The sequence below is a fragment of the Zophobas morio genome, unplaced genomic scaffold (assembly GCF_036711695.1).
Source record: "Zophobas morio isolate AGI-343-1 ecotype UQ-CSIRO unplaced genomic scaffold, CSIRO_AGI_Zmor_V1 ptg000952l, whole genome shotgun sequence".
Taxonomy (NCBI): Eukaryota; Metazoa; Arthropoda; class Insecta; order Coleoptera; family Tenebrionidae; genus Zophobas; species Zophobas morio.
Window position 1 is genome coordinate 15,981 of NW_026973054.1, and position 23,670 is coordinate 39,650.

The 23,670-nt window shown below is 33.3% G+C and overlaps 4 protein-coding genes and 2 long non-coding RNA genes across 9 annotated transcripts; 3 read left to right on the forward strand and 3 right to left on the reverse strand.

The window, feature by feature from the left end:
* The first annotated feature begins 165 nt into the window (after window positions 1-165).
* On the forward strand, window positions 166-2,249 carry LOC135122195 (uncharacterized). Of its 2 annotated transcripts, none has more exons than XM_064046407.1 (9): window positions 166-276; window positions 394-467; window positions 527-662; window positions 1,175-1,238; window positions 1,334-1,468; window positions 1,652-1,749; window positions 1,810-1,913; window positions 1,970-2,020; window positions 2,079-2,249. In XM_064046407.1, the coding sequence occupies exons 1-9, from the start codon at window positions 251-253 to the stop codon at window positions 2,180-2,182; spliced, it is 792 nt and encodes a 263-aa protein (XP_063902477.1). In that variant the 5' UTR covers window positions 166-250; the 3' UTR covers window positions 2,183-2,249. The 2 variants fall into 2 exon arrangements, with proteins under 2 accessions (XP_063902477.1, XP_063902478.1); XM_064046408.1 differs by having other exon boundaries at window positions 260-310.
* Window positions 2,250-2,310: 61 nt separating this feature from the next.
* On the reverse strand, window positions 2,311-3,321 carry LOC135122199 (uncharacterized). 2 transcript variants are annotated; one of them, XR_010279283.1, is made up of 5 exons: window positions 3,075-3,321; window positions 2,752-2,825; window positions 2,618-2,694; window positions 2,435-2,559; window positions 2,311-2,373 (listed from the first exon to the last, which is right to left on the reverse strand). It is a non-coding gene; the product is annotated as an uncharacterized LOC135122199 (long non-coding RNA). The 2 variants fall into 2 exon arrangements; XR_010279282.1 differs by having other exon boundaries at window positions 2,618-2,825.
* A 2,743-nt stretch (window positions 3,322-6,064) lies between these two features.
* On the forward strand, window positions 6,065-6,679 carry LOC135122198 (uncharacterized). Of its 2 annotated transcripts, none has more exons than XR_010279281.1 (3): window positions 6,065-6,246; window positions 6,300-6,501; window positions 6,590-6,679. It is a non-coding gene; the product is annotated as an uncharacterized LOC135122198 (long non-coding RNA). The 2 variants fall into 2 exon arrangements; XR_010279280.1 differs by having other exon boundaries at window positions 6,300-6,392; window positions 6,466-6,679.
* Window positions 6,680-14,984: 8,305 nt separating this feature from the next.
* LOC135122200 (uncharacterized) lies at window positions 14,985-15,790 on the reverse strand. The gene is made up of 6 exons (XM_064046415.1): window positions 15,736-15,790; window positions 15,546-15,579; window positions 15,430-15,484; window positions 15,294-15,359; window positions 15,152-15,240; window positions 14,985-15,101 (listed from the first exon to the last, which is right to left on the reverse strand). The coding sequence occupies exons 1-6, from the start codon at window positions 15,780-15,782 to the stop codon at window positions 14,985-14,987; spliced, it is 408 nt and encodes a 135-aa protein (XP_063902485.1). The 5' UTR covers window positions 15,783-15,790.
* A 3,559-nt stretch (window positions 15,791-19,349) lies between these two features.
* Window positions 19,350-20,905, forward strand: LOC135122201 (dolichyldiphosphatase 1-like). Its single transcript, XM_064046416.1, has 7 exons — window positions 19,350-19,424; window positions 19,616-19,674; window positions 19,735-19,823; window positions 19,933-20,020; window positions 20,076-20,178; window positions 20,535-20,612; window positions 20,668-20,905. Exons 1-7 carry the CDS (start codon window positions 19,414-19,416, stop codon window positions 20,903-20,905), a joined length of 666 nt encoding a protein of 221 aa, XP_063902486.1. The 5' UTR covers window positions 19,350-19,413.
* On the reverse strand, window positions 20,857-23,324 carry LOC135122191 (uncharacterized). The gene is made up of 10 exons (XM_064046397.1): window positions 23,182-23,324; window positions 23,067-23,113; window positions 22,887-23,014; window positions 22,698-22,828; window positions 22,554-22,612; window positions 21,832-21,955; window positions 21,735-21,782; window positions 21,503-21,675; window positions 21,372-21,443; window positions 20,857-21,205 (listed from the first exon to the last, which is right to left on the reverse strand). Exons 4-10 carry the CDS (start codon window positions 22,699-22,701, stop codon window positions 21,080-21,082), a joined length of 606 nt encoding a protein of 201 aa, XP_063902467.1. The 5' UTR covers window positions 22,702-22,828; window positions 22,887-23,014; window positions 23,067-23,113; window positions 23,182-23,324; the 3' UTR covers window positions 20,857-21,079.
* Window positions 23,325-23,670: the final 346 nt, after the last annotated feature.

Genomic DNA, 23,670 nt, shown 5'->3' on the forward strand with positions numbered 1-23,670 from the left:
AAAAAAAAATTAGTGTAGGAAAACTTGTTGGAACTCTCTTATCTCCTGGTAGCAAGTTATATTATTTCGTACCAAAGAATTTTGTAATTTTAATAAAATGACCGTCCAGAAGTAGCCTTCAAATAAAATGGTTGGTGTGCTCGGATTTTTCAGGGCTTGTAATCGCACACTATATCTAACGTACATACTTTATCCCCGCTTCACTATGACTTAATTTATAAATTTATTTGGGCCTAAAAAAGAAGCGAAAATGCAGACTAATAACTCACCCAACCAGTTAGTATCTACTGTAATCAATTTGTGTTAATATGTTCGTTATTAAAAGCACTTTGAAAAACATACTTTTTGCTTATTACAATATTTTTATTTTTACGTTAAAATTCTTATATAAAGGGAGCAGCACCTAACTTCTAAAAAGTTAAGTACTAATTTGGAATGGGTCTTTTTTGTAGGAGATGTTGATTCGGGTAGTTTTGTTATTCAAAAAATTCATTAGTTTTTTAAACTTATAAATATCTTTGTTTAGGAATTAATAGCTTGCTGCACTATTTTACCGGGCAAAGATCCATAAGAGAGCTGCAAAAGTATCAGCCAAAGGTATTTATGCAAAGGAAGCAGCATATATTAAAAGTAGGAGATACTACAGTTAACTTACTTCTTAGGTACCTATGTGAAGTTTATTGGATGTATGCTTTTGGTTTAAACTTTTACCAGTGATTTAGATGACTTTTTTATCGTAAATATAATTTGCAGTCTCATTGTTTGGATGGACAGTTTTAGATTTTAATTATTTTCCCAATACATAGACCCTCTAGGTTGATATTATATTGTATAGTAAAAAAAAAAGTAGTTTCCCTTTTGTCTCCCCTTCGGTGAATTTTGATAATTTTAGCCTGTTACACTAAAGCTCTCAGGTCGTGTTTTTGGAGGTAATTCAGGCTTGTTAGGTCCTAAACTAATAAGTTCTAGATCACTTAGAAATCATCGTTTTGTTTTTTATCTTGGCATTCAGTCTTAAATGGCAGCCTACTACAAACTTTGTTTCTGCGTTATTGTCCTGGGCTACTACAGTAAAGGCCGAATTGTTATTATTAACAAAGTAGTCGCTGTTTATGAAGCGTAACTGCTTAATTTGCGTCTTATAAGTTTATTCTAATTTTTCATCTTTTGGCAGCTCACATGGTTCCATGGATGTCACGTGCCCTGACCGCCTTAGCCGTCAACTGGTTTTCCAAGAGGTATTTTTACCCTACAAATAGGCAATTTTTATTGTTAGTCACACAAGAAGAGATTTTGAATTTTGTCTTTTTTTTTTACTCGCTGTTTCTCACAGTCGTATTATTGCTCTCTCGTCATCATGGTATTCGACATAACTAAGAAGGCCACCTTTCTCAATGCCGTTAGGACTTACGTCCCCGAGTTGCTTCTCTGTAATCCTGACGCGTCCATAGTGATGCTCGCGTTGGGTGTAATTTATTTCGTTTCCACTCTCCTTTTAGTATTAAAGGCTTTAGTCTTTAACTTATTAAATTTCACTAAAAGTAACTAGTATTAGCTATCTTGAAAGGGCTTTCTTGGTCCGCATCTCAACTTTACACACCGCTCGCTCAGCGAGATCAATTTATATAACTAGAATTTTAATGCCTTCTAGGCGGAATCACGAAGCGCCTCTCTTCCGGCCGTTCAATACCAAGAAGCGTCTTACTTTGTGGAATGCTTTGATCTTCATGGTTACTTCGAGGCCCACAGGTTGCCTTTAGCCTTGCGTATACCTGATTGAAAACTATGCTTTTCTTGCTTCTTAACAAGTATTCGCTCGGTAATCCCTTTTTACTTGGTTGATACGATGATCGAAAACTGTATTGCTGCGTCAATGAGTCGTAAGATGCAGGTTACGAGAGAGCTCTTTGAAGGTTATTTAAAATTTTTTAAATCAAATCTAGTCATAGTAGCTCTTTTTACTTGGCAGGCAATCAAGGAAAACCTACAGAGTCGGACTCCGTCGGCATCAAGAACAAGGGTACCTCGCTCTCTTTTTGCTCACCTCGTAGAACGTTGGCTGTATATGCTTACTGAAGAGGAGAAAAAACGAAAGTCGCGCTACAAACACTCCTTTGGGACGTTGAGGAAGCGCATGGAGGAGAGCCTTGAGGACATGGGGTTGAAAAAGAAGACTAAATAGAAAGGGCGGAGGGATCATGCTTGTAACTGTGTTGGCCAAAAAAGTTATGCAGTTTCTCTGTGTAGCCAGCAATATTATTGGTTAATAAAGAACTTTATTTATTTAGTGTAATGCAACTATTATGACAAGATATTTTTAAAACTTCTTTTAGTGTCGTATTTTCAGATTCAAGTTGATAGCACGTGCTTTCTCTTCTTAAAAGTTCTGTTAGTTTAACTGTAATACTTAGAGAACCGACATCACTAAGCTTACAGCCAGTGGTTGTCCACGTCTGCCGCTAGACAAAGAAGGCTCTTTAACTCATTGTTCTGGACTTTCAGTTCGATATTTTCCTGTAAGACCTGTTCGTGTCGTCTTCTTTCCTTTTCCAATTGGTCCTGAATAGTAGAGCAGTAAAGGTCAAGCAGGAACACTTGAGAAAGAGAAAAAGATAACTATAAAACACTTGCTTTCAAAAGTAATAGCTCCCCCTTATTTTGGTCTTGAAACCCTTTCAACTTTTCTTGAAATTTCTTACCTTAGCAGTAAAAAGATGGAAACGCAAATATTCTGCGTCCAACCTTTATTACAATAGCCATGGCAACTTGAGCATCTGACAGCGACTCTACCAGTAGAGCGTTCTCTGTTTCAACCTCGAGAAGTGCTTAAAATATAATAAGTTAAGTCAGAGCAGATGTAAATATCTTTCACAGTACGCTTTTAGTCCTCGGTATGCCGTCTCCCCTAACTAGCACTAATACCGTTTGTAATGATATTTGTATATAATAGTTACATTCTTAAAGAAATAAGATTGTTAAAAATAATAAAAAGCTTATTATCACTAAAAAGCAGGAGAAAGCAAAAAAATTACTTTGGAAATGGGGTAGTTAAGAATAGTTAAGTCAATAAACACCTTTTTTAATTTTTAAAAGCTCAGAGGAGAGTAAAATCTGTTCACTGCCATATAATTCATTCTTATAAACATAGTAAAACAATCTTTAGAATTTGAAAAGTTACGAATAAAAAAACCCTAGTTACTAGTTGTGTGCGAATTTCTCGCACTTCTTGTAGTACAGACTTGGTGTAATCGTTAGTCTGTGACACCAACGTATGAAGCAAATCTTTTTGGAAACTAGAGGTCATTACACCAAAAAAAAATTTTGAATCGTGGAACTTTCAAAGGTAAAAAGTGCGATACGTAAGCATTAGGAATTGAAACCTTATGAGTAAATAATTTTCTACCCTCTTTAACCGTCATCTACTACTGTCCACGCGTCATAATGTAACAGGGTTAAATAGGTAAAGCCATCATTGCAGTTAGCTTATGTACTATTTATACCGTATCATTTTATAGTACCAATATATCGGGCTTTCGTCTGGGTCAGTTTATTAGAATAGAGGAATATTTGAACAAATCATTATATATATTGGTATGCTAAAATAAAGAACATAATAATGTAAATAAATGAAACAGAAATAACGAGCAAGATATCTCGGATTTGATACGATCTGTTAATTTTTTTAAAGTTAAATATATCATTAAATAATTATAGTATCTAGATAGATTGGAAAACCTTTGTTGATATGATGATTCTTATAAACACGTTTTAACAAAACGGATTGAATTTTTACTGGATTAAAAGCTTGTTACAAAATAGTAGTTGAGAGTTAAGGTGGGCTCTAATTGAGTCAAAAAATTCGAATACTCAAGCTCTCAGTCAAATTAATTGCAGCCAAAGTTAATTAGAAGAAAACAAAAAAACAAAGGATAGGGGTTGGACTTTATTTTAGGCTTGTACCGCTTTTATACATAAAATTTATAAGATTTTTGGAAAAATTAAAAATGTTCGAGGATTTTCAATTCCCCGTATTATTTTAAGATTCTGGTAGCTCTGTTATAGCTCCATATCAAATATTAGTTTCCACCAAAGCAGCAATCTAGATATTATATTTTTGAAATGAGAGGCTTTGTAAATATGTCTGTCAGATTTAGTCTTAAGGGTAGTTATTCAATATAAGTATTTTTTCTTTTTGAAGTTCATCCTTAATGTAGTGATAAGCTATATCAATATGTCTTACCCTCTTGTTTGATGCATCTCCTTTTACTAAATCCTTTGCTGTTTTGATGTCAGTATAAAATTTTCCTTTTAATTCATAGTTTGCAAAATTTTCAAAGAGTATATTTTTTAGAGCCAATGTATTTAATATAGCCTGCCTAAAGCTATATACTAGGCCTTACAAGAAGATTTATTTATTTTTGTTTTCTATATAAGGCTGTTGCACTTAAGATCCGTGATGTTTTATAGTCGTAGGAGCCAGCCCAAGTGGTATTAAAATAGCACTCAGTTAAATATTGTTAGCAGAATAGTTATTACATTGATATGATGCGAAAGGTTTCTTGTTTGATATAAGTAATTAAGAATTCTAAGTGCCAATTTCATATGATCTTCATTGTTGCAATGGAGGAATCGGGATCAGCATAGATGTCGCGTGTGAAATATCAGGTCCAGTGCTATCAGCAACATTACGTAAAGATCCAATTAGACTATAACATTCAGTGTTATTGCTTCCATTAATGGGGGTTTTTTAATTTTAGCATAGGTGGGTAAGAGTAGTCTACATTTAATTTTGTCAATGGGGAATTTTGAGAAAAGTTGTAATGTTATACCTTTGATCTATTAAGTAACAATCTTTTAATCTATTATAATAATCCCCAACATTCTCCTAATTTTGCTGCATTCTTTTATATTATACTCCTTTTTCAAATCAGAAAGAAAATTTTTCATGATCTCCAACTATTATGCAGTCATCAACATAAATATCTATAATTGTTTCATAATTGTTAAAGTAAAATGCATTCATCAGTTTTATTTTGATAATAACCATATATCCCTTAGTCTGCAAACCAAGTCTTTGTTGAAAGAGCCTAGCTGACTGTCTTAAACCATACAAAGCAACATTAATTCCTAACGCACTTTTTCTTTTTATATTATAGTGGTTAAGGTTCCTTTGCTGACAATATATTTAGTTTAATATCATATGTAGGCCTTAAGGTATGTGTACATAGACTTGGTTTTTATAATTTGGAATGTAAAAAGGCCGTAGTTATATCTGTGTAAATTTAGCTTGCTAATAAGTAATGAAAATGACAATTTGGAAAAAACAGGGGAAAAAATCTAGTCGATATCAGGTACTTGTTGGTATCCCTTCGCAGTCAGTCTCACTTTGAACTGATTGTTTGACATGAAACCTCCACGTAGTTGTAATTTTAATAGTTTAAGCTGCTTCTAGGTAATTATCTCTGTTTGTCGATTGCATGGCTTCAATGTATGTTAAACAAAAGTTTGTTTTGTGTCAAAAGGTTATTACTGGCTTTTCGTTTTTTAGTTGGTGCGTCAGTGTTGTCAGACATTCTTTTATTTGATGTACCCTATATTTCTTCTATAAAAAGGGGCTAATCTTCGTGATTGCAACATTTTTGTATTAATTTGATTTTTTAAGGGCTTGTTTGTTTGTAAATTAAACTTGGTGTTTTAATTTTAATGGTGACCGGTTGATAAGGGTTATATTTTTATTTTATGGTTTAAATGATCTTTGGGTTTATTATTGCAAGAGTATACCTGGTTGAGAAACCTTCTAGTCACTATTTTCCAGAACTTTTTCTGTCATCAATTATATCCCTAGTAGTCCGTGTTATTTGGAATGAGTATAGTATCGTCTATCGTTCATATAGTTATGCTCACTATTATTAGAATTAATTATTACTATTAATACTATTACTATTATTATTACTATGATGGTTATCAGTATTATTATTACTATTGTAATTTTTACTTTAACAGTTGTTATTATTAATTTTGTTAAAAAAAAGTTGTGGCTAGAGCCGAAATTATGAGTTGTCTGTTCATTAATACTTTCTAGAAAAATTTTATCGCAAGTTGCTTGTATATGAGACATTATATCTTCCCTAGCAGTATTGTTTGCTTTGATGTAGCATCATAGTATCAATAGTAGCACCGGAAAGGTTGACCTTAAAAAAAATCTTCATTAGCAATGTCAAAGGAGATGTCTTTAAATTAACAACGGTCTCTAGATCTTACGATTTTCCTCGTCTGTATAGCGTATTCATCCTTAGTAGAATCTATCGGTTTGGAAAGAAAAATGCCGTCAAGGGCCCGATCATGAATTTTTTTTAATTCAGGATCATCCAACAGGATTTTATAAACTAGAGGTTTCTGATAGTAACTTAGTCCGCTGCATCTAAATCGAAAACATTCTTTCTTGGAACATTGTTTAATATGTAGACCGCGCCACGTAAAGCTTCGCTCCAGAAAACTTTGGTAATTTGAACTTTTAACATGCGACGAGTCGTGTTACACAATGTCTGTATGCGTCTTTCACTCAACGCATACTGCTTTGTGTCTTTAGGTACCATTGACAATTTAACGCCTGCATCTTGTAGTTCTTGGACAAGTTTATCATTAACTAATATTCACTACCCTTGTTAGTTCTTATTTTCTCCACAACAGCTGTGGTAGTTCCATTTTTTTTAAAATTTTTATTTATTTATTTCGTCTTTTAACCCATTAAATTATTAGATTATTTTATGTTTAGACTTCTCATAGGTTATGGAGACTCGTTTAGAATTAGGTTCCGTCGCGGTTCTAACATACTTGTGCCCCTCATATGACGGTATGTCCCAATATGAGGTGTCAAAATACATTAACCGCCCTGAAATACGTTAATTCTAAGTTTCGCTTATTTTGTTAACTTTTTTTTCTAGATCTTTAAATTATAATATACCAGGAAAAATTCTTTTTAAGTAAGGATAGCTAATATGCCCATAGCTGAAGCGTTCTCCAGGGATGACGAACTTAGACCTCATGGTATTAAACGTCGTGTTCATTGCTGTATGATCGATGCCGTGACCGTTTATAAGAAATAAGCCATCTCTTTTCTACCTTGAGCAATAACCTTGCCTTTCTTATTATTAAAAACTTTATAATTTTTTAAAACAGATATCATATCCTTTTTCTTTTAATTTACCTACAGAGATCAGGCTATGTTTAAAATTTTTGTCATAAGCTTTACCGCGATCTAAAATTTCAAAAGCAGGTTTGGTAAGCCACGGTGATATCATTTATTGTATCGATAACGTATTTATCGTATCGGATATCAGTCAATAAGTCTCTATCTTTGATAAAATAAGGATAGAATTCAACACCATCTTTATCCCTGGGTTCGTACTTTTTCAAAGAGTTATATTTTAAGTTTGCCATGATGTCTTATTGAAAGCATGCCTCTTCAATGTGGCCAATTTTATTTACAAAAATTGCATGTTTGCTTAATGTATGGACGTTAAGATCTTGATCTTAAATGTTGACCCTGACAGCCTATGCAGGATAGCGCTCGGCCTTTAAAAATTGAAAGTCTGTTTTCCCGTGTAAATTTGTTGATTATAGGACGTATATAGGGAAAAGGCATTCGAGTTGTTATCAACTTTATGCTTGTTTTTCCGCTTGTAATAAGGCATTCAGTGCATAACGGTAATTCAAGTTTTCTGGTTTATTACTGTAATATTGTTCTAGCGATATAACATCATATTTTAACTCTTCTCCAAGCTTGTGGGTAGGGCTATGATTTTATGTAAGTTCGTAATTTCATCAACAAAAGGTAAAAGGCTTTTAATTGTGATGGTCTCGTCATCCCTCTTTCTTGCATATGTTTCATATAGTTTGCTCATGAAGGTTACGGGTGACCTTCCAAATGCATTATAGTTTGTTCTAGAGTGGTCACTCGTAACTCTTCAATTCTTGACTTGATCTCAGGATGTAAACTGTTAATTATAATTAGAATTCCAACAGTCGATTTTTTAAGTTTTTATTTTTTTGTTAGGGAAGAATATGATATGGAATCTTGAGTAGTTAATGCTAACTTTATGTCTATTAGCCACCGTCTTACTTATAAAGCATGCCGTAGAATTCATCCATTCCATGTTGCAGGTTGAAAAGAATTGAGTTGGTTTTGCATTATTATAAATATACTATATAATGTCGGCGAGTAATGAAAGATGAGGTTAGTGGTAGAAAATAAAAAAAATATAAAGAAAAATTAATAAGGAAAAAATTATATATAAATGAATGAGAAATAATTAAAGATTTAAAAGCAAATATAATATATAGACACTTCAACGACCCGGGGAAACACAATTAAAAATGCCGACTTTTTTTAGCAGCCGTGATAAGACAAAAGCGACTGCACCGCAACCCGTTCAACAGCAACAGCAACGATTTGTACTGTTGCGAAACAGAAGAGCCGTTAACACTCACCTGCAAGTTCTATTGAAACATGACGACCGCAACTGACTGTAGGAACCTACCGTTGCGCCAACTGAAACTCTTTTCAAGGAATGCACTGCAACAAGTAGAAACTGCTGCAGCTGTTGCAGAGGGAGTGTAGATGTCGTGTTTCTAAGCGAGAGACACTTAAAAGCAAACAACCGACTAGTACCCTGCAACTACACAACGTACTCAATTGCTCTTCCAACTTTAAAGGGGGTGGGAATTGTAGCTTTCGGTGCTATGAAGAAACCGATAAAATATCGGTCCCTACAAACCTTTCGACAAGCTGACGATTAAAGATAATCTGTGAAACTGCTTCACGGCGCTCGCCCGCCGTTTTTATGTGGAGGACTTTTACTGCAACCACGCTGCTTGGAGCAGTCGAGTTCCAACTCCAAACGGGAAAAACTTGAAAAGGACTTGGACAGACACAATTTCGCATGCTGCTTCCTCAACCTCCGCCGCACATGTGTATAAAATGATAACATCAAATATTCTCGACTTCCAATAGTCTATATCTTTCGCCGAGCTGGATGAACTCTCGTCAGATTATCACCCCAACAACAAAATGCCGCTAAATCGTCTTCACAGACCACATTGGGAAAGCACGGCATCTTTTTATTATAATCGCTGGGAAGGTTAAACTGCAGGGTGTCTCTGTAGCGGCCGACAAAATTTTGGAGCTTTCTTAAAAAATTAACGACCATTTCTTATACAACCACTGTCATCTAATGAAGGGGTTCTTGCGCTAGTAGCAAAGAAGATTAAGATGGCGCTCTTGGTCTCTCACCTCGCGACTAAGTGCTTTTTTCTCCGAACTTAGGCTACTTTTAAGACGAAGGGAAGACACCGTAAGACTTTTCAAAGTTGGCGAAGGACTTAAAAACCGAGCAAAGCATCACCTCTATTTTTGCGACAGAAAGCAAACTGCCCCAACAATCATGTAACTAAATGTTAAAAAAGTTGTCGACTTGTGCCCACTTCCACTGTTATGATGCTACCCAAGACTTCGCGTGCTGCACAGAATTCCAGCAAATACCCCATTAGCCTAATATGAGCAGTGGGCAAAACTGTGAAGGCTATGCCGACTGGAGAGTTTGTAGAAACAAGCAAAACTCTTGCAGGATTCAAGTCTCATTTCATAGAGGACACAACCACTTTTGCGCCCTTTGATTGCGTATGGCATAATGGTCTATTACGCTTACTGGGTACCTTAAACTCTTCACTTTATCCCCTGACTCTCCTTAATATACATGAAGGACATTTTACTCCGCGTCGCGCCCTTCGCTGATGTAGAGATCGCAGTTTACTTGTCCTTAAAGAACTATTCATTACTGCGACAATACAACACTACTTTAAAATTCTTGCCAATTTTAATGCAGAAAATAGCAGAGCACTTCTCAACCCTTCGAAGGTGTTAATATTAATATTTTATTTAAAATTGTACCCCTTTTATATTTAAAATTTATAAATTTTTTGGAAAATAAAAATGTAAAAAAAATCCTTAATTCCGTATTTTTTTAAGATTTGGTAACTTTTAGTCTACTAATGATCCCAAGGTCCTCTCAGGCCATATACGTGGACCCCACATTGGCGACTAAGAGCAAAGTGATAATCCTCGCACTCTAACCGCAATTGTGAATTTATCTGCTAGCAAATACTCCAAGATATATTTTTATAACGTACTTAACTGCTCAAAATTAGTATTACCTTGAATGTGCTAGTTTCCTTCTTGCGAGACTTTGCCCGAGTATTGTACAATGCTGAAATCCTTAGCGGGGGCACACTATTAATTTCGAGCTATAGTTCAGCTACACTACGCTCTCTCATTTTAATTCTTCCATTTCTGGTACGCGCAATCAATCATTTATAAACTAGCTCGAAAAAATTAATGTGAGAGCGGTATAAATATTCCTTTCGACGTTTTTTGAGCAGTACATCGATATTAACACCACTTTTTAATTCTAATTGTTTAACTATTTTTCTTTAAAGGTCATTGTACTTTTAATGCTTAATATATAATAACTTAAATATATTAATTTTATATTTATATCTTGTTGTTATACATAACTACTCCTCATTTATATAATTTTAACATTCTTCTTAGTTATTTACGCTCTGCTTTTAAACTATATCTTATTATTATTAAATAATTTTACAGTGAAGTCTTGCCTATGTTAATGAAATTGTTATAAAAAAAAATTATAAAAAAAAAATCAATATAATGAATCCATAAAAGAATCAAATACAGTCGCCTTGTCTACACCGAAAAATTAATCAAAGTTTACTTTTAAATAAAAAATGACATCTTTTAGGTTGAAAGCTATTATGCCCCATGTCTGCTATCACTTCTGATTGAGAGCTCGAGTATTCAAAGTTTTTTGACTACATCGAGCACCAGGAACTGTCGTTTATAAATAAATAATAAAACAATCGCCTATTCTTTTGTTTTCGCCTTATGCGTTGGTGTGTTATCAAAGTTTGTGATAATTAAAGTTATTAAAGCATCTTAATTCGTTCTGCAACGTACATTGGTAGCAGTAAAATGCATATGATGCACCTTCAAGACACATTATGTCAGAATTTTGTTTATAGGGAGGCTGTACACGTAAATACCAAACCAGAAAAATGCGAGTTGGTATTGACGGAAATCAAACCCGATACCTTGAGTAGGCGCAACAATGCTCTAACCAATGAGCTACGGTGACAACCCACATTCTCGGTCGATAAATTACATACACGACTTTTGTCACAGGACATTAACACTAAAGGTCTACAAGGGAGGGCAGATTAGATATTAAAGCCTACTCAAAGTTATGGCTCTTAAGAAGTTCGTAAATCCCGTTCCTCTACATAAATCATTGACAACGACCTTCCCATTATTTGGGAACCGAGAAGTAGACAACAGTTGCACTTACCTTCGGAAAGAAAGAGCGTATTGCTCTAGTCGAAGCTATTACGTGTGCTAAATGGCCTTACGAGAACTGGGCTTTTAAGGAGAGACTCCAATAAGTATGCACGGTGATAACCAGCCCAGTATACATATTGCCAACAATCATAGTTGAACAAAGCTACCATTATAGGTTACATAAAAAAAATACTAACTTTTGAACAAACTTATTCTTTCTTTTCATGTCCTTTTTTCTTTGTATTCTTTGGTTCGTGTTTGTATATATATATATCTTTTAGATAATTGTTATAGGTCTCACTATAGTGAAGTTATGAAAAACTAGTAAATATTGAGCAATAGCGCTAATATATATATGGATTTTTATTTTACGCAAGCGCATCCTTTAATAACATCTCATTGACAAGTTGGAGCCCACCCTACAAGAAAGATTTTTTAATTTGTGCTTTCGTTAGTTTAAAGATTATATTCTGCAGAGTATAGAGGATTTGTAAATCTCTATTATATTCCTTCATTGCTTCTCGTCTGAATTTTTTTGCATCTAAGCTAAGTACTATGATCTTAGTTTTTGTTTAAGCTGGCCTCGCGCACTTCCAAGTAAATTATGATAATATTTTATAATTTAATTTTTATAAGTTACTGTGCAATATTTGTCGATTTAAACAGAAATTTTGTCTATTCGTTCACAGTTACCACAGCCTTCTTTTTTTAACATTATTAAAAGTTTTTAATAATAAAATAGAGGTCACCGGTTTATAATAGAGTTTTATACCGTGAGATTTGAGAATACAGAAGATTAAGTACGAGCTTCCTTAGGCACATACTATTTTTGTGTGTTGCATTGAAAGCTGTAGAATTTAAAGCATCAGTACTGTTAAAGGTAAAAGCTATTTCGACAAGCTGCATAAACGATAACAGCGCCATTAAACAGTACCTACAAAGATTTCTAGGTTGGAAAAAAATACCCTTTTGAGGTTTTTTTAATACGGATTTGAGCTCAAAACTCTGGAACTTTTCGATGCCCGACTTTATTAGAGTTCATGATGAGTTTACTGAAAACTTAGTATAAATGAATTTTTAGCTCGATGCCAAATTACCTCTTGTTCGAGAACCCCATATACAGTAAGTCTAAGTTCAACCCCCACGTGTTTTTGTAGTTTGATCTTGATAAATAAAAGGTAACTTTTCGTTCTTCAAATTCCAATCTTCCAAAAAAATTTCATCAAATCATAAATTATTAATTTTTTTAATAATCAGTGAGCGCTTATAAAATACTTTGAGTTTAAAAATGGTATTTAGATACAACCATAGAGAAGAGACGTTACCGCTCTAAGCTAAAAAATTAGTTTGCGTTAAGGGAAGCCCAAAAAACCACTGATAAGCAACTTTGACTTAACATTACTTTTTAACTTTTATACTCGTTGTCTAGGTGTAGCATGTGCTTAAGAGCACTTAAAATAAAAAAAACGGTTGGAGCTACATATATATTTCATAATAAAAAACAGCTGGTTTTTATAATTTAAACCAGTTGTCTTTTTTTAACTGTTTGAGAGTTTAAATGTTTTAATTGGTTATTCTCAGACGTTCACCATTAAACCTTTTTAATTTCTTAAAATTAGTCAATTAACTTTATAATTAACAAAAATGAGCACACTTGTTATGTCATTAAAGCTGTGTAAAGAAAACTAGAAAAATTAATTAAGTTTTTAGCTGCTGTTTCTATGAAGTTCTGCTTAGCTTTATTGCTTACAGAACTCGCCTGCTTAACACAATTACGGGTCAGAGTTTGTAAAAATCAAAATTCAGATACTGCTATGAATTTAATAGCATATGCCCCATTCGTCTTTTTCATTGGATATTATTATGTTAAATGCAAACAATGGATAACAATTTTATGATTTGCGTTTTTAGGGCTAAAGAGGAATTCAAGGCTTCCAACCTTAGAGGAAGCTGAATCTGTTACCTTCTCTATACAAAGCGCTTATCGCATGTTTTCTCTTTGATTTACTTTTGCTTTCATATCCAATTTCTAAGCTCTGGCTTTATTCTAGGTTCTTTTCTTAAGTTCTATTCCGCCTGTGCACAGCTTTGACATAGTCATATATACTGACTGTAAAGCACCAAAGGGTAATGTCACTTCTATGAAGTGACTGGGCATTGTGTATAAGAATAATATTAAATAGGTAAAGAAGGTCTACAAATTTTTTTTTTTATTAAATATGAGACAACTTAATGAACAAACAGTATAGAAGAAAAAAAAAGACAAACGGACTAAAAACACAAACAGAACAAGAGAGCACTACAACAGAAATGAACAGATCATACGAGTATAATAGACCGAAACGGAACCTCCGTTGCTAGAGAGGGGAGCCATGAAGAAAATAAACCCAACTTTCCCTCGAACGTGTAGACGGTGTATCACATATAGTAATGGACCAAAATTGGAAACTAATCACGTGCGCTAATTAGAGTACTACAAGGGAGCGTAACCAAGGAGGGGCGGAGCAGTCTTACGCTAGCTCCACTCCTACCCTAGGGTCTTAGCTCCGTTAGTTACTTTCGCTCAAAGTTTAGTTTACATATTTTAGCTCTTATAAGTTCGTCTTTGGGCCTTATTAACTTCAGAGAACTTACTATTTTCTGAACCGTAACAGAAACGGTGGAAGTATTACGAAGTCGTAACTATAAGGCAAAAGAATTGTGTACCTTTATATTTTATTATATCAAATATCATCGCAGCTGTATGTATTAGAAGCATCTTAGTCGCTGTTTCGATGAAGCTCTGTCTGGGCTTATTGCTTATTAGGCTGGTCTGCTTGACAAATTGTTGGGTCAGAATTTATGAAAGTCGACGACTACTAAGAAAGCTGATATACAGATTTGGACCCTAGAGATAAAGTCCTACTAGACTTAGTGAAGTGTTAAAGGCGTCGGAATTTGATTTTATTATAGCTAACGCGATTAGTTATAAAATTTTTACAACCTTATATTTTTATTATTTAAAAGCTATTAAATATTCATATAGCGCTACTCCTTTAACTAATTTACAATAAATTTTACTTTTTAAATTTTTTTTTTCGCTTTGAAGTGTAATTTATCAGCCCTATCAAGTAGTTAATAGAACTGCCGACATTCAAACTATATTTGTTCTTGTTCTTCTTAGGCGACCACGATAACTTATGTATTGCACTTTTAAAAATAATATACTATCTAAAAAATACATTTTTTGAAAGTACTATAATTTACACGTAAAAAAGAATTTATAATCTTTATCCTAAGCTTTAGCGATGGCTTACTGCTTATGCCTTGTAGACTATACCTTTTCTTTTGTTTTTAAAAAATAAAAAGTAGGAGTGACCATTTTCTAAAAGTTTGCCATTTTAAAAGTTCAATAATGCAATAATATAAGCTTACGAAAAGCTTATACTTTATAGGTCAGAGCAAGTTTATAAGGGTTCATAGTAATTTTATAAATCTTATTAAATTTATATTAAATATTATATGAAAGACACCTTTTAACAAGACGCTCATAAAAAGTAACTAAGTGCATCTGCTCTTAAAGATTATGAATAAGTTAAAATTGTGTTGCAAGGATGTTTCCAGTACTAAATAAAACTTTCTTCATATTTTTTTTGTAGAACGTTAAAGCAGCGTAAACGACTTCAATATTCCACAAACTCTCGCGATTAGGCTATTATTTAAGTGTGTTCAAGTGTTACTAAGTATGAATATATATGCGACCTCCTCCGAAAGGTTCACAAGTTTATCGCATAGAATATAGAATATATTACTTTCGCTTTTTACTCTACCAGCGACAAAGGCATACATACCTGTTTAATGCTAAAAATCTTTTATACATATAGAATATTGTTTGTGAAAGTACCGATTGTAAAATCAAAGTACGCTTTTAACGTTGTCTGTAAAAGGGTTAAGTTAACCAATATGACATCTATGTTACATAAATTAGAAAGGAAAGCACCCAAAATTTTAATAGAAGTAAAATTTATTATTATCAATACCTGTTCCATCGTCAAGTATGACTCTATTGGGATCAACAATATCAACTATTATTCCCTATATACAAAAGTATGCGTCCGCAAGAATACATTTGAAATGCATATATAGCAGCATTTACTTGAATAGAACACTCTGCTATACTTCCTGGAAGACTAAAATAAAAAAATTTAGCTTTAACTTATTATTCGTAAAATTTTTAAACACGCGAAAGGCAAAAAAATTAAACTTAAAAAATAAGAAAGCGGACTGGATTAATTAGAGATTTTGCACAATTGCTAATATAGCTAAAGAAAGTTAAACGTTAAAACCTAAGTAATATTTGCTTTATAAACAACTTTTTGGAGCAGTGGTTCATTGCATGCCTTAGAGGGGTCTGGTTAGGTATTCAGTTAGGCATATTATTGGTATTATGGCTCGCCCTTAATCGCAAGTACAAGCCGATTCATTACGATTAACGGCTTGTGAGGGTTTTACAAAATTTTTTGTTCCTTCGCTGTTTAGTAAAACTTTATATAAGTGAATATTAATAAAGTAAAAGTAAACCAAAAAACAAAAATGAGTAATAATAATTGGGGGCAAAACTTAATTAAATTTTATTTGATAATGTTTGACTGATGTATTAATATAAAACAATTAAAATTATATGGAGGTGCTTGGTTTAATTAGGAAGTTGCTTGGGATACACTAACTATTTTTGACTTCGAAATAATTTTAAGGGTACAATGATTAGTTAAAATGCGAGGCAAGTATCTCGAAAAGGTCTCAAATTTTAGTGTTTAAAGTTGTCTCTCCGGGTAGTGGCAATTTTAATGCTCCCCTGACCTTCGGAATAATGATTGGGCATTTGTAACCCAGCTTTCCTGAGCGGGAGAACACAAATTAAGAGATGTAACGTTTAAAAAGACAATCGTAGCATATTCCAGCTTATTTGCGAGGGGCTAGCCACCCGATAAGTTTTAGTAATGCGAAAAATGACCACAAAGAACTAACCCTTGCTGCATTTTCTCAGAAAAAAATTCGGATATTTACTGCGATTGTTACTTGGAGCGCGAAACGCAACGCCATCTTCAAAGGTATTACTATGGGATTTACCGTCATATTATTAGTTAGTTTTTAGGGTTCCGCTTACAGTACGCCATTAAATATTATAGACCCTCGCAGCCAAGGTGTATGCGCTTTGTATTTTTTTTTTTAAAATTTGACTGGTAGATTCAATCTCTTTGGTTTATTTAAATCTATATATATATTCATTTTAACAAACAAGGTATTTGTTTTGTCGATTTGCAACGTTCCTTCAGTCTTTAGGACTGAAATTAGTATTGTTACTAACTGTCTAGAAGATATAAAGGGATGCTTCCTGAGGGCGTGTGCATTCATAAGATTGATAGTTCTAAAAGAAAAATCTTAATCAAGCAAAGATTTCATTTAAACAGAATAAGAAAAGTTTATTATAAACACGCATTTCATTAGAAAAAAAAAGATATTTTTCGGGTAATATTGGTTGCCTCTCTAATTGGCGGAGTGAAGGCCTGTAATTCGTCGTAGCTCAGCGAGTGAAAGCATTCATGCGTATACTTAGGCTCTTGGGTTGATTTTCACCACTGCCAAGGCGAGATTAAATACGCAATTATTAAAGACCAAAAAAAAGAAGAGTTGCGCGCACGACCCTGAGTAGCGTGTGTGCTCCTAACCATTGAATTACTAGGCGATTTTACGTATAAAACCTGCGAGGGATGTACCCAGTGTCGTCAGGCACCTTCAAGCAAATAACTCTTCCCTGTACTTAACGCAATTCGTACATGGTTACTAATCAACATTGCTATTACCTAGTTACCTATATTATATTATGAAATCTTCTATAAAAAGAGGAGAAACTTTACGAAAGTTGAACAAGCCAACTTTAACAGGTTAAATACGTAAAACCTATATGATTTATGATTGGTCGTGGTACTCAGCGGTTAAGATTATTGAAGCGCCTACTTAAGGTCCTGCGTTCAATTCTCGCTGACGTGACTCTCTTTTTCGAGCTGTAATAGTTGCGAGTTGACACCTTGCCCGTTAAGTTGTAGTAAACTCATGAGTTGCAGATATACTTCGGGCCCTCTACTTTTGTTATTTTTTTTTACAGTACATTTAGCATCCATGTCGGCAACAAACATTATTCCTATGTTTGAAATTCAATTCGCAGACGATAAAACTAATTGAAGCACACAACTCTTTCAACCAAACAAATTTAAACTTTTACAAGTGATTGAGTGCTTATTTGCCAAGTGGCGTAAATACTATAAACCCTCAGAGGAGTAAAGCTTTTTATTAAAATGATACACAATAGCGTCATTTAAGTATAATTATTTGTAATTATATTATAACCTCAGTAGTAAAGAAGTTAATTATATAGGCATTGTTATTGCTGACAACTTTACTTGAAAAACCTAGACTCACTTTTAGGATCAAAGGTAAACAGACTATTAACTTTAATCTCCTTTAGTTTGTAAAAAAACACAGTTATCCACTTCGTGGTTTGTACGCAGTGACCAACTATATCGCAATTTTTAAAATGAAATTCGGTATTTGGTCAATGTAAAGCAATTGATACTAAGAATTTTTTAAAGATATCCTAAATCCTTTCCTTGCTAATGCTTTAACTTACAACACCTCCATTATTACCGATTATTACGTAGTATAGTCTCTAAGCCTGTGAAGATAAATTCTAAGTCAAGCCCGGTACTTAAAAAAAGAGAACATTTTATTGTCCTGTAGAAAAGGTGTATTTTTACTTTCAGGGCAGGGAAGAAATACAGATTGCGGAGGCAAATATAAAAAGAACGTGCTATGACACGTGGTGCCTAACCAACAAACACGAAGTATGAGCACCTGATTTTTAAGAGTTAGCTACAACACAATTAGGCGGTGTACTACTCTCATATATAAAGGTATCGGTATTACTAAAAAACCCAAATAAAAAAGTTCTCCGACTGGGAGCAATTAATCTATTGAAAGGGTACACATTTAGATAAGCTGGCCGTAGTACGTCAGTTTTAAACTCAATATTTGAGCTTTTGAATCTAGAAGTTGAATGGAAGAACGCTCGAGAAGTACGCGAACTAATGCTCCTGCGCGTTCTGGCTGGTCAATTTAATATATAAAGAAAGTCTCCGATAGCGCTGATTATACCACGAGCCATGGTCGTTTACAAATTTGATTGGACATAAAAGTCTGTACTCAACACACCGAGCAACTGCAACAGGGTTTTATTATATATATATTTAAATCCCTCCAGAGGTGTTCTGTCATTTTTTAAAAAAATTTATCTAGAACATTGAGTTCTTTGCACTTGACGGCATAAACACACATTCTATAGTCTTAGAGTTAAGTTAAAAGTTAATTTTTTTTTACTTCATTTGGACTTGGCTTTATATATATATTTTCCTATAATTAAAACCGTCCTAAATTTAAAAAACCTAAAAATTACTAGACCAATAAAGCACTAGAAAAAAATAATCTATCTCTAATTATTAGAACATTATTAAATTTACTTTAATATTTAAAGAAAAGCCACCATTTTTTTAATATTTTTTAACACATACTCTGCCAAACTAAATTTATCCTGCTTGCGCAGTCTAAGAGATAGCGTATACTGTTTTATGAAAACACTCTTTAAACTTTATATAAGAAGTTTAAAAAAAATAGATACAAGCAAAATATTTTGCGTTTACATGGTTTTTAAAGGCATTAAACACAAGTGTTCTATTTTAAAGAAAATTTTCTACCATTGCTTTCCACTTTTAGTTAATAAGCGCGCAGACCTATCCCGTTTTTTAACATACCTGTGAAATGAGAGTGTTCAACTTGGGGTCAAATATCATAAAAAAATTTTATGCGGATCATGTTAGCTTTAAATTATTTTTCTGTGCTCTTTCACATTTATTTTTACGTATAATAGTTTTTGAGCTTTCCATGACTATCAAGTTAATATATTAGTCCATATGGATAATAAGTGCTTTTCTTGTTTATATAACGCTTTATATTTTCTAGTAAAATTTTTCGGCCCTACTCATTGAAAACAAGAGTTGATATTTTCTACAGTCGCTTATTATTTTAACATCTTACCACTTATTCTACTGTATTTTTTCGCCTTTAACCAGTCTATTTAAAGTTATTATTATTATATATCATTTATAAACTTAGTCATAACTTGGAAGCGCTCTCTTTGACTTTAGTGGAGTATGTGAAGGGTGATTTTTATGGTTTTTATATATATACTAATCGAGCTACAATCATTGATAAAATTATATCGTTTTTGTTAGGGAAAACATTGGCCTTAACTTCTCTTCTCCCTTTATTTCTAATTAGTTCGATGGCCACTGTTATCTTTATCAGAAGAGACCTGCAAACAGTACTTAAATCGTTTTTGTCTGTTTATTTATGGTTGATTATAACTTACTCAGCTCTACTGCATTATTTGTAATTTTTAATTAAATGTATATTGATTGTTGCCTTGCCAGATTTTTTTTTTTACGGGCGTTATTTTAAATGAACTCCTCAATTTTATCCTAAAAACTGTTTATAACCAAGCAAGACCAACGTTTACGGGTATAATTGTAAATATATATTAAGCAGTCCTATAACCTGTTAATTTATTATTTAGGATATCACCATAGAGGCGTGTACAGCAAGGCTGGCATGCCTTCTAATCACGCACAGTTCGTCTCCTTCTTCGCGTTTTACCTCTCTTGGTTTTTGGTTATGAAGTATTGACTTTTCTGTTAATCCATTATTTTTTAACGACAAAACTATAAACTCTTTTTCTGTTAGGCCAAGGTTTCTTTCGTTTAAAATCTTCTTTATAACTAATACCAGCAAAAGTCAGTGTGCTTAATAAATTACTATTTTCTTAGATTTATATATTTTAGTTTAATGTTTTTATGCTAATACGTGCCTAAGTATTGTACTTGTAAAGTATCAATGGTTATAGAATATCCTTAGCTTAGTTAAATAAAAAATTTTCGGTGTCTGTGGCTTATAAGTTATAAAAGAATCCTTCTAACAGTGTATTCACCTTTTATCTTTATATATAACTTCTAAGTGTTATAACTAACCACGAAAGGTGTGAAACACTAAAAGGATGGAAGATCTTGCACATAGCGGTAATATGGGCTCCCTCAGTGCTTTGTATTACTTCAAGGTTATCTGATATTTTGTTAAGTTTTTAATTATAAAAGACATTTACAAATCAATAGAGTTTATCTTCGTTATCACACACTCGAGCAGGTCTTATCCGGCATGTTCTTCGGTTTTATATTTTTTCTTATATGGGCCAGTTTGACTTCAACTGTGAGGCCATCTTATGGGAAGTTAACAGCGCTCCCTCTATGTCGATTCTTTCTTATTAAGGATACGTCGAAAGTGAAGAATATTACAGAGTTTGAGTGCGAGTGCGTTCACCAATTCAACTTGAGTATTAATAAAAAAGATTAGTTTTTTAAACCATCGCAATGGCACCGCTCGTTTTCCTTACAACACGCCTCAGCAGTTTTTTAAATATTATATTTATGTCTATAATGCCTACCTTTGCGTCTCACTCAAATGAAGACTGTGAAGACATTCATTTATAAAGGGTATACAGCGTGGTTACATACCAGACTAAAAGCCTTAAAATAAAAGTCTCGATCTATTGCAGTGCAGAAAGCGACTAGCAAAGTATTCCTCCTCGTGTTCAGTTGCGCTACGTAATGTTTTACTATCAGCAACATAAGCCTTAATGGACTTTCTCTTTTCCTACAAGAGCCAAAAAATTAATATTGATAATAAGTTAAAATAGGAAAGAAAAAGGCAGTAAAACTGGCAGAATTAGAAGAAATGATTTCAACTATGAACTCCCCGTATATGTAAATAACAGAGGATCTTAGGATCCTATACTATTTAAAGGGCGATGGATCTGTACCTCTCGGGTCGGCTTGCTGGTGTCCATAAACAGAAGGCGCATGGGACCCTTGGAAAGAGTCCGCTGGGAGGACTATAAAAGAGTGACAAAATGAATATAATAGAAATCATGTATATATTGAGCTCCCTAACCTTCTTATTTGAGCCTGGTCCAAACACAACATGCTTGAGCTCTTCATCGAGTTTATTTCTTACAGGCGGTATTTTTTCTTTAGCTATCTCTTTATTGAGCTTCTCCACACTTTCTTCCTCGGAAATAATAAATGCAGGGACATTTTTTCCCACTTGAACAAACAAAGGTTCCGCTAGGAAACTCAAAGTTAAAAAGTAATATAGCGAAGAGTATTTCAGTAAACCGGCTTACTTGCGATGTAGTTTCCGTTACTAAAAAACTCGTTTTGGCTTTCCAAAGCTTTTTTAAATAATCTTAAAATATCAATATTAAAATTTAAGTTACTTACGAGGTCTCTTATAACCGCGAAGATTCTCAACGTAATGCACTGAAAAGGAGGCCTTATAAGAAGAGGCAGCTTCTTCCAGTTCCTCTTGTAATGACTGAGGGAGTTCCTCGAAAGCTAACCGAAACTATAGCAACAGAATGGATAAAACAAAAACAGAGGGGAAAGGGAAATTTAAAGTTTTTTGTAACAAATTTTCCTCTTCTCGACACTCACTTTTTTTAAAACAATATCTTTTTCCTAGAAATTACAATTTTAGAGGAGCTACTAAAAAAATTCGCTAAAGGACCTAAAAACTGGAAGTGTTTTAAAGGTAGAAAGTGGCCAGGCAAGGGGACTTACCATTACATAATTAAAAGGATATAACAATTACTTTTCTCCGAAGCTACAAAACCATCCAAAATTTTTTCATATAAATATCAATTATTAGGGATAATTGATAAAATAACAGCCAACAAGATTTTAAAAGTCTTGGTTTAATAAAAATATGTCTAATATAAATTAAAAGTCTTTTTATACTTCGTAAAAATTTTTAAAAAAAAAGGGTTCCCTATTGCTAATTATTATTATGATTAAGGATCCACTGCAAGATAACAATATAGTAACTCTTCATAAATTATAAAGGATATAGGAAATATAAAAAATAAATAAGGCAGTAAAAACCCTTTGACGATAGCAAGCAACAAAAAAAAAAAAAAAAGGCAGGTTAGCTTTTAAAAGGAAACCTCCACGTCCGTAATTGCTTCTTTACCAGCTTTGATAAAGCTTCTTACAGTATTTTCACCTTTAAAAAAGGTCACATTGGTTTACAATTTTATTAAATACCGATGACAGAAATAATACTATCCGCTTAAGTAATGTATACACACCCATGCCATATTTAAAGGCTAAGTTTTTAGGACAATTTTTATCAGGATCGTTACTATACTCGTTATATATCTTTTCGATAATCTCGATAGCCGGTAGCCATAAGCATTCAGGTGGTCTAAAGGCAAGATTTCTTTGTACAAAAAAACTAGTTAAAAAGCTGAAATGAGGAGATGGTATCAAGAGAAAACCCAGAAAAGTCGTCTGAAAAAAAACTTCCATGTTTTTCTGGATCATATATGAAAACTTTCCTTTTAACGATCGTACTGGAAGAATTTTCACCAGGTAAAGTCCCTTTAATAAATCCAGTTTGACCAGCCTAAATGGAATAATACAAGGCACTATCTTCAAAGAAACCGAATTTTTGTTACATCAAGTTTTAAACTTTCTTCAAGTTTAAAAATAGGAGAGCCAGCTACTTCATCAAGAAAAAATTAAAGTGAGAAGTAAGCAGGATCAAAATTCTTATAAAGTTATTATAAAAACCAGCGGTGTCCTCTGCGTATGATTTTTTTATTCCCTGGGATAGGGAAGAGCTTTGGTAGCTTAACAACCTTATTCCAGCAATATCCAAAAGTTTAACGCGTGAAAACAAAAAACTCGATGGCAACAATAAAATTTTACGTGAAGCCATAACTTTATCCACAATATTTCAAATAATTTTAAAATAAAAAAAAAGTAACAGCGCCCCTGTAACCCCTTAAGCCGCAATATTTTACGAAACCCTTTTAGCATTCGAGAGTTTGAAAAGCCTGCGGTTCAGTTTAGAGGTATGAAAGAGAATTAATATTTAATGACCTACTATATCACAATGTCAAGGTTTGTATTAATTTTACTAAAATATGTGGGGTGGATAATTTTGTAGTTGATTATATTATTAATAAGGAGAAACCTTTTCTGAAGGAAAGATAAGTTAGTGAAGTGGTTTCTTTGTAATAGTGCTTTAAAAAGTATATGTTTTATTTTTTATTTTTA